The sequence below is a fragment of the Trichechus manatus genome, unplaced genomic scaffold (genome assembly GCF_000243295.1).
Source record: "Trichechus manatus latirostris isolate Lorelei unplaced genomic scaffold, TriManLat1.0 scaffold00021, whole genome shotgun sequence".
Classification (NCBI taxonomy): Eukaryota; Metazoa; Chordata; class Mammalia; order Sirenia; family Trichechidae; genus Trichechus; species Trichechus manatus.
Window position 1 is genome coordinate 17,960,083 of NW_004443957.1, and position 10,996 is coordinate 17,971,078.

Below are 10,996 nucleotides of genomic sequence, written 5' to 3' on the forward strand. Positions count from 1 at the left end.
AACCCCAAAGAATCCACAAGAAAACTACTGGAACTAATAGAAGATTTCAGCAAAGTTTCAGGATACAAGATAAACATACAAAAATCAGTTGGATTACTTTACACCAACAAAGAGAAACTCAAAGAGGAAATCACCAAATCAATACCATTTACAATAGCCCCCAAGAAGATAAAATACTTAGGAATAAATCTAACCAGAGACGTAAACAATCTATACAATGAAAACTAGAAGACACTACTGCAAGAAACCAAGAGACCTGCATAAGTGGAAAAACATACCTTGCTCACGGATAGGTAGACTCACAATTGTGAAAATGTCAATTCTACCCAAAGCAATCTACAGAAACAATGCAATCCCGATCCAAATCCCACTGGTATATTTTAATTGAGATGGAGAAACAAATCACCAACTTCATATGGAAAGGGATGAGGTTCCGAACAAGTAAAGCATTACTCAAGAAGAGGAACAAAGTGGGAGGCCTCACGTTACCTGATTTTAGAAACTATTATGCTGCCACAGTAGTCAAAACAGCCTGGTACTGGCACAACAACAGATACATAGACCAATGGAACAGAACTGAGAATCCAGACATAAATTCATCCACCTATGAGCAGCTGATATTTGACAAAGGCCCAAAGTCCGTTAATTGGGAAAAAGACAGTCTCTTTCTGGCATAACTGGATATCCATCTGCAAAAAACTGAAACAAGACCCAAACCTTACACCATGCACAAAAACTAACTCAAAATGGATCAAAGACTTAAATATAAAATTGAAAATGATAAACAATGTTTTCTTTTTCCCTGTAGGGTTGCCACATTTTCTTACCAGGTATTTTTTCTCTCCCATAATCCAAATCCTTTTTTTTCCCCCAATAATAATTTATTTTTTGTTGTTCTTGAAAATATAGACAGCAAAACATATACCAATTCAAGAATGTCTACAAGTACAACTCAGTGACCTTCATTACATTCTTCAAGTTGTGCAACCATTCTCACCTGCCTTTCCCGAGTTATTTTTCCACCATTAACATAAACTCACTGCCCCCTAAGGTTCCTATCTAACCTACCAAGTAGCTGTTTGATCCTATATAGATAATTCTTTAAAAGAGGACAATGCTCAAGGCAGATATTCTTTACTAATTAAGCTAAACTACTGTTTGGTTTCAAGAAGACTTCAGGAGATACTTTTAGTTTAAGGTTTAAAGATTATCTCAGGGCAACAGTTTTGGGGGGTCACTCAGCCGCCATGGCTCCAAAAGTCTCTTTCCAGGTATTTTTTATCTCAGGACAGTCAAAGCCTGACTGACTACTAACACTCCCCCAGCCCCACTTCCCTTTCTCAATACCAACACTGACCTCCTTGACTGTCAGAGGTGAATTCAGTCACATGGCCAAAGGTCAAGGGCTAAGATCCAAGAAGCCCAGGATGTAAAGGGCTATGTTCTGAGGCAGTTATGAGAAGGGCCAGAAACGTTGAGGGCTTCCAATGGGCAGGGGCTTCAGTCCAGTCAAGAGGCTGGATGGTGACTGTCTCTGGTAGAAACAGACCCAATGCTTTTTGTGGGTACCTTTGCCCATAGCTGGTCTTAGGGCTGTCAAGGTTTAAACGTTTCTGCTCATTCTGACCCAACTCTACATAGAACATCATAGCCCAGTGGTAAGTGTTTCAGGATCAGAAAAGGGTTAAGAGCATCATTAGGCTGTGGTCAGAGAACTAGGGCCCATGAGGACCCTGTGTGCTCCATAGTCAAGGCTATTTTTTCTAGGTTATCCGTGGCCTGCACTAAGGTGGGACATATGTTACAATGTCAAGAGTCACCTATACCATACTGTGAATTAGCTTAGACTTTATCATGTCTGACCCCCAGCAGTATGTTTTAATGGGGAAGAAGATAGAGGCCTTGAGCACCTGTTGGGGTACCGAAAAGTGGGAGGCCCTTCCTAAGCAGGGAACAGCACAGTGCCTGGCACCTGGTGCCAAGCAGGGGAAAGGTAGAGAGGCCGACTCTGCCTACTTAAGTGTCTGGAACCCTGGCCCTGCTAGTCCTTGAAAAGCTGACTCCATGACATTCACTCATGACCTAAAATAAAATGCTAAGCCATACTTGAAAAGGCAATACATAAATACTCATTTTATTTACATTAGTCCAACTATACTAACCAGAGAATAAAAAATTCAAATTAAGAGTAATAGAGGCGGATATGTTACCTACCTCACTGTCACAACCACTTCAGGTACTGTATCACTCAACTTCCTGTAAGCTGAGGTGGATACGAAAAGGGAACTCCAAAACTAGCCAGCTTGTGGCTTTTCACTAGCTTCTTTCAAGAGTTACAGCCTGATGGAATGGGCTAGCTAATGGCTTTTCCTAGCTGTACTGTTCAAAAAAAGAGCAAGGGAGGTAGATAGGAAGAAAAAAGAACAATGACTTGAAAAATAAAATGCAGGGAAGGGAAATAGGAAAATTATGTTAGGTGATTTTTATAGAGCTCGCCCCATCTTCAAACTTTCAGAATACTTGTTTTCAAATTTGAGTGGGTCACCAAACACCCAGGTATAAAATAAGGATTTATATTATAAACTACTGATTCCTAGTTAGTAAAAATGGTGAGCTGATTTCTCGAGTTAAAAAGCTACTAAATAGACTAATGGTAACTTCCTAGAATCTGCATAGAATGAGGTTAAGGTAAGTCATTTAAAGCAAGTAATATCATTTAACATGAAGTCTCTGTGATCGTTCGTACTCCTAAGCAAAATAGAGAGTCAAAGAATTTATAAAACAATTCTGTCACAAAACCATCCAACAGTTTAGCAGCAGGCAGAAACACTCTACCCAACCAAAAGAATCTAAATTAAATCTAAAGCAAATCTAAATTCTAGATGACTACTGTATATTTTTTTAAAAGGACTATATTTTAATAGTTAAAAAGGAATTTCTATCATATGCAAAGTGCCTAATTTTAAAAAGGTACTTAAGACAAAGAGATATAATTTAACACACAAATTTAAGGTCCCTCAATAGTCTTTACACTGAATTTCAATTATTAAATGTCTAGTGAGTTCTATGGGTAGGCAACGTAGCAGTGGCTAGAGATTCAAAAACAAAAAAAGACCACAGTACAATCCCTCCTCGTCTCAAGAAGCCTGGGGTCCAGCACAGAGAAAGACAAGTAAATAGACAATTACAGCCCTTAGCAGACATCCTACCTCAGACTGTGCTCAAGAGGTGCAGAATAAATCCATGAACAAAGTGCCACGTGGTAAGTGCTAAGAGAAGGGTAAGCAGGGGATGTGAAGGGAGCCCCCTGGAGTGCAGAGGACAGAGCAGGGGTGTAAGGGAGGAGAGGAGAGGGAAATGGTGATGGCACTGCTGGTGCAGGCTGATAGGACTTTCACAAAGTCCAATCCTGGCGTCTCTCGGGGTCAGCAAGCACAGATCTTCTGCTTAATAACATGATACACAGGTGGACAGTAGTTTTTAATTCCAAATCTCTAACCATGTATTTCCTTTAATTGATACTGTATATTCTGATGTTTTCTTACCTGTCTGTTTTTTCTTTCAGCTAATGCTTGCACAGATGAAGTTGACATCTGATCCTTCATGTCCTAATGAGACAAGCAGAAGACCGGAAAACAAAAGAAAAACATCTTGAGATTAAATAATATCATGATTAATAATTCACATACTCACAAAATATGCATCATTTATTACACCCCCTTTTTTTTTAAAAAAAGACAGCATTCTTTGGTTTTTATTTTTAAACTCAAAAGTAAAGGAAATAAAATAAAGAGAAAGACTTCCCCTTAAAAGGAGGTAACCTGGATACTAAATTTAAATAGGAGGAAAGAGGAAGGAACCTAACATTTACTGGGTACCTAGCATAGGCCAGAAATGGTACTAATCACTCATACACATTATCACTTAACTTTTACAATGCCCCTGTGAAGTTGGTGCTATTTCCAGAAAGGTTAAGATACTTTCTCAAGGTCCCATAACCAGTAAATGGCAACCCCAGGTTATGCTCAAGGGTCATCATCTACAAGGAAAATATGTATAAAACACCATATACTTGAGTATAAAGTATATTTACCATTAAACACTAGAGACTGCTTTTGAATAGTGGTATAAGATCTCACTTATTTTATTTCTGAGTTGGATTCACGTGAAGTATAGACTATTTCTAACACCAGAAAGAATTTTCAGAGTGGTATCAAAAATAACTTTGAATGGAAAGAAAAATTAATAGACTCCATACTTAATCTTAAGCAAAATGCTTAAGCCATGAGCCATTTTTTCTTTCTGTTGGCTTATCACATTTAACCACAACCCAGTGTATGTTAAAATGATTTGAACTGAGTACATGATGACTGCAATAACATTTTTTTCTTAAGTCTGTCAAAAAGGCTGTCAAAACACTTTATAATTATCTATTGGCAAGTAGACAATTTTACAGATTCAAGTGTTGAGGTATTAGACTTTTATAAATTCCTTCCAAGACCTCTGACAAATGAATGGTGGATTATAGACAGCACCATAGCATTCATAATTCCAACTGTGGTTAAGTCTGAATAATAACCACCATGCTCCTACTTTCAAAGCACTCATTCTTTCATTCAGCAAATATTTATGGATACCTAATCTGGGCTGGAGGCTCTGGGTGGTGCAAATGGTTAATGCACTCAGCTGCTAACTGAAAGATTGGAGGTTCAAGTCCACTAAGAGGTACCTCAAAAGAAAGACCTACTGATCTATTTGTGAAAAATCAGTCATTGAAAACCCCATGGCACAGCTCTACTATGACAAACACGGGGTAGCCATGAGTCAATTGATTTGACAGCAACTAGTTAATCTGTGCCAGGCATACAGCAGTGACATGGCAGTGAACAACACAGAGTAGGGAATAATGAAGCAAAAACTAAAAATTAAGTTGGACTTCATTAAAATTAAAAACTTCTGCTTTGCAAAAAATACTGTTAAGACAATGAAAACAGAAGCCACAGAGTGGGAGAAAATATTTGCAAAACTTCTGTCTGATAAAGGACTTGTAGCCAAGCTAAAGAAAGAACTCTTAAAACTGAACAATAAGAAAACAAACAACCCAATTACAAAATGGGCAAAAGATCTGAACAGAAACCTCACCAAAGAAGATATAAAGGTGGCAAATAAACATGTGAATATCATATGTTACTAGGGAATTACAAATCAAAACGAGACACCACTACACACCTATCAATGGCTAAAATCTAGAACACTGACACCACCAAATGCTGTTGAGGATGTGGAGCAACAGGAACTCTCATTCATTGCTGGTGAGAATGCAAAATGGTAGAGCCACTCTTAGAAGACAGTATAACAGTTTCTTACAAAGCTAAATACAGGCTTACCATTCAATCCAGCAATTGCACTCCTAGGTATTTACCCAAATGAGATGAAAACATATGTCCACATAAAAACCTGCACAAGAATGTTTATAGTAACTTTATTCATAATTGCCAAAAACTGGAAACAACCAAGATGTCCTTCAATAGGTGAATGGATAAACAAATTGTGGCACAGCCACATAATGGAGGAGTATTCGGTGACAAAAAGAAATGAGCTATAAAGCCACAAAAAGACAGGGAGGAACCTTAAATGTATACTGCTAAATAAAAGAAGCCAGTTCGAAAAAGCTACATATGATGATTCCAACTATATGACACTCTAGAAAAAGCAAAGCTATAGAGACAGTGGTTGAACAGAATCAGTGGTTGCCAAGGGACGAATAGGTGGTGCACAGAGCATTCTTAGGGCAGCGAAACAATTCTGCATGGTACTGATATGGCGGACACACAACATCAAGCATTTGTCAAAACCCATAGAACGAACCGTACAACACAAACAGCGAACCCTAACATAAGCTATGAACGTTAATTAATAATATCAATATTGGTTCATCAACTGTAACAAATGTACCACAGGAATGCAAGATGTTAATAGGTGAAAAGATGTGTAGGGGGGAGGAGGTATATGGGAACTCTACTCTTTGCACAATTTTTCTGTAGAACTAAAACTTCTATAAAGTTTATTTAAAAAAAAAAAAAAGAAAAAGCATGCTCCAAGGCCCCACCAGACCTGCTAAGTCAGAATTTTTATGCTGGGGCCTAGAACTCTTCATTTTAACAAGTCCCCCAGGTGATTCTTATGAACACTGAAATTTGAAAGGCTCTGGTCTATACAAACATGTTCTAAAACCCTCAAAGTGAGACCACATGCTACTATCTCCTGGACTGCAGCATTCCTTTTCTAATTAACAAATAAATTAGAGTTTAAGATGACATTCTGATGTTCGATCAAACAACAGGAATAGAACATCCCATTTATTTAATATATAATATCTATGCAGAACAAATATCTGAAATGCTCACTGGTGGGATAATGCTTTTGAAAATGCATTCAATGAATTTTATGATAGTCTTTCTTTTTGTTTAAACAATGAACATATTATTTGCATAATAAAAATGTCAACATTTTTAAAAATGACATTTTAGGCCACTGAACACTCTATGTAGAATGTGTTTTTGGAAGTTAGGACAGTGAGGGGGGGAAGTGATGACTGTAAAGGGGCACAATGAAGCTTCTGGGTGCTGCTTCCATGCGTGTGTTCAGTTAATAAATTCATCAAGCTATATACTTGGGATACGTGTACTTTTCTGTAATTTTTATATTAATAAAAGTGTTTTTTAAAAAAGATACTGCTTTTGGAAGTGGATAGTGGTAGCAGTTGCATAATATGGCTACTGTAATTAATGTCACCGAATTGTACACATGAAAATAGTTGAAATGGCAAATGTTATATACATTTCACAATTAAAAAAAAAAAAGATACTGCTACGCTCAAACAATAGATGGAAGATAAACTGGACTAGCCCTTTGAAAATAAATTTGGCATTTTGTATCAAGAGCCTCAAAATATTCACTACCTTAACCCAGTAATTCTACTAAGAAGAATTTAAGAACATCATATAAAGTATACATCAAAATGGATATGCAAAGACGTACACCGCAGCGTTATTTATAATGTGAAGAAAAACAGAAAAAAGTAACATGTCCACACACTGGGAGAGTAACTTACAGTAAATCCACACAATGTGGTATTACATACTAAACAGTACGTTTATGAAGAGAGTTCAGTGAACAGACAATTCACAAAAAAATCATACATAAAAAGATGCACTAACCCACTAATAATCAAAGAAGCATTAGTTAAGAGATATTTTTCCCAATTAGATTGGGAAAGATGAAAAAGACTGATAATACTCGATGTTGGTGAAGGTGTTAAGAAATACAGAATCTGATCCCCTATTATCAGAAATACAACTGCTAGTCTTTTTTGTAGGATATTTTGAAAATATTAATTAATATTTAAAATGTGTATTCTCATTGAATTCTTTACTACTTAAATATCTAGATAATGCAAACAAAGTTGGCCACTGAAATATGGTTTGTAGTTGTCAAAATTCAACAACCTAAATATCTACCAGTAGTTCAATGGTTAAACAAATCATAATAGAGCCACACTATAAAAGAGGTTAAGAGCATGGTCCTTCATGTCAAAGACCCGGGCTCAGGACTTAGCTATGCTATTTAACAGCTGTGCAAAGTTGGGCGACTTAATTTCTCTTAAGTATCTATTTCTCTGTACATTTGAGATTGTGGTGTCATAGTGGATACTAACAGAGATAATACATGAAGAGTGACTAATAATGTCTAACACACAGTAAACACTCAGTAAACGTTAACTATTATCATCATATGAAAGTATGCAACTATTGAAAAGAATAATCTAGATGTGTTCTGATTTGGCCTCTAGCCAGTTGCAGCTACTCAGTGCTTGAAATGGGTCAGAGCAACTGAGGAAATGAATTTTTAATTTTCTTTAATTTTAATTAATCGAAATTTAAATTCAGTTACTGGAAAACTTTTAAATATGTTTGGAACAACTTGGGTATGCAAATCTACTTTTTCAACCGTAAATTTTATAAAATCTAAATACACTTCAAATATTTCCAGTGAAAACTGGATACACTGGGTTAAGTAAAATATATTAAGTTCATCCGTTTCTTTTTAATGTGGCTACTGGAAAACTAAAAATGACATGTGGTTCACATCAATTTCTACTGGACAGCACTACTTTGGATGCATCTGTATTGACACAGAACTAGGTCGCAATATATTTTTTCATAGAAAAAAATTACAGAATAATATCACGCCATTTCTTTAAGAGTGTGTACTTCAATGTTCATAAAAAGGCTAGAAAAATCTACAAAACTACTGAGAGTGATTATTTCTAGGGAATGGAATTACAGAATGGAAGAAGAGCATTTTTTCACTTTTAATATATCAAAATTATTTGCGTTTTAAAAATAGTAAGTATGTATCATTTTTAATTGTGAAAAATAACTAAAAAAGCTCTGCTTGCACAACAGTATGATCATGACTATGTAAAAGTATAACTCCCATGCATGGGGTGGGGGGATGACTAAGAGAAGATGCGAAAAGTTTTGTGTTTGTGTATTATTTGGCATTTAGGTTTCTATTTTTCCCTCCTGTAAAATATTTCCAATTACTTTAATGAAATATATATTGAAAAGTCCAGTTTTTAAAGTTCTTTGCTTAATAAAAAAAATATGTGGGGTGTGTGTGTCAGGCCTGATGGTCTGTGAATTCTCTAACAGCTGTGTGGTGCCCATCATGTACGTGGCCACTGACATAGGTAAGGAGCTACAGCTTCAACTCTTGCGATGGTTTTTCATGTATGTAAGTTAAAAGTCTCTAGATACTGTACAACAACAGATCACCTTCATATTAGAATTTGGAATGTTAAGCTATGTTACTAAACAGTTTAAAACATTTTGTAACAACTTGTCATGTCAAAACGTAATTACTCATCTTCTTTCTAACACATGAAGTTTAGAATCAGCAGTCAAGAAGCAGTTAGTCCCAATAAAATATGGTTCATCTGCCAAAAGAACAACAAATGTCCTGGTTATTTATGCTCCTGTTTCCATTCCACATTGGAATTTCACACCGTCTTCTAAACTGAATGCATGAGATACCATAAATCCCAGGGCTTGCCACTCAGAAGTCTCACTACCCAATGTCATCTGTGCCCACACTGGATACCTTTCCCTTTTTCATTAACCACAGCCATTTCTATCTTGACTTAAAATTGACTGTAAACAATTTTTAGATGGGAACAGGTTTTTTTTTGGTGGCGGGGGAGGTGGAGTGAGGAGGAATATTTCTAAACACCTTTGTAAGTTAAAATAAAGTCAGAGAATGTTGGTGTGGATTATTTCATAGCTAAAGGAAATTGAGATTGATAGTGGCTGAATAACTTGCCACAATTAAAATTTATTAAGGTCACAGCTGGGCCTAGAACTCAGGCCCCTGAGTCCTCATTCATTATTGTTCTGCCATATACTGTAAAACCTTTTACTACCAAAGTAAACCAAAGTCAGGTCTGGAATGTATTTCCACAACAGAAAATTTTCACATGTGAAACCTCTGATGTGTAGGCGACTCTACACATGTAAAACATAAAAATAAATAAATAATTATAGTACCTCAAAAATATCAATGCTGATTATACAAAAACAAGAACGTTGCTTTCTTCATTAAAAACCGCCCGCAAAAACTTTAGTAAAAACTATACAAACTTAAAAGATGCTTGGAAAAATATCCACAAGACTCTTTAAACAAGCGAGGCTTACTAAAGACATAAACCAATGGCCATTAATTGAGGAAAAAGATTTACTTTTTCAGGTACAACCAAAAAACTTGGTGGAGTATCACTGAACCCCGAGTAAGAAGGAGAACACACAATTGACACTCGCTGTTTTAAAAATAAAGTGGATCAAAATGGATTCCCTTTGAGCAACATTAAACGAAAGCCCATCACTCACGGTAACAGAGGAGCTTACATAAATGTGTGATGTACAAACTCCTGATCTGAGCATGATCATTTCCCAGCTCTGCTAACTCCCTGATGCCTCTCTGTCAATCTCTTCCACCCAGATCCTGGCAACCCCGGTATACAAATACTGTTCAGCTGAATGCAGTAGTATGGAATCAATACAAGGTATTATTAAGTTAGCATCACTGCTACTTCTTTTCCTCCTAGGGCTGTCAATTAGAATGTATTAAAGTCAGATCAGCAAAAGCTCTCAGTTAGGTACTCTTAGCTAACTACTGGCAAATAGTAACAGCTTCCCAACAAGGAGTCATAAATTAAAACAGGAATGATTAAATGGGGCTTAAAAAAAAAACTAAAATATTCAGTCGGATCATGTAGTTGAATATGATTTTGATCTCAACTCTGGAAGGACTGTAACATTTTGAAGTACTGACTCAATTGAGGACACTTCTTTCAAAGAATGTATTTTAAAAGCTTTTCAGACAGTAGAAAACAAACTTCAGATTCTGCATCCAATTATATCAACTAACAACTTTTGATACAATGGCCTCTAAATTGCAATTTGCAAATTTTGCAATTTCATAGTACCGCCTTGTAGAAAGAACAAATATAATAATTAAGGTCCTGAATATATGCTTCATTTCAAGGTACCATTTAAATACCAGTATGTACAGAAGTGTCATTCTAAAATCTATTATAAAACAAAATCATATTTACAAAATAAATAACTGGACAATTATATACCTTATAAAAAATTTGTGACCTAACAACAGGGCTTCCTTATCAGAAGAGCATTTCGAACTTGTTAGAAACAGAAATGAAAAGCCCACTGCCATTGAGTTGATTCTGACTCATAGCAACCCTATAGGGCAGGGTAGAACTGCCCCATAGGGTTTCCAAGACTTTAAATCTTTACAGAAGCAGACTGCCACATCTTTCTACTACAGAGCCACTGGTGGATTCGAACTGCCAACCTTTTGCTTAGTAGCCAAGCGCTTTAACCACTGTATCACCAGGGCTCCTATAAAAAACCAAACC

General features: G+C 36.3%; 1 protein-coding gene across 4 annotated transcripts in view; it reads right to left on the minus strand.

Annotated features, from left to right (window-relative positions):
- STX6 (syntaxin 6) overlaps positions 1 to 10,996 on the minus strand; it is a 58,804-nt gene that overhangs the window by 24,610 nt on the left and 23,198 nt on the right. For all 4 annotated transcript variants that reach the window (XR_002823489.1, XM_004372882.2, XM_023728089.1 and 1 more), the window contains exon 4: positions 3,546 to 3,608. Coding sequence is in view for 3 of the 4 variants with exons in the window: in XM_004372882.2 (XP_004372939.1) it covers positions 3,546 to 3,608 (63 nt within the window). In the remaining variant the exon portion in view is untranslated. The remainder of the gene's footprint in view (positions 1 to 3,545; positions 3,609 to 10,996) is intronic.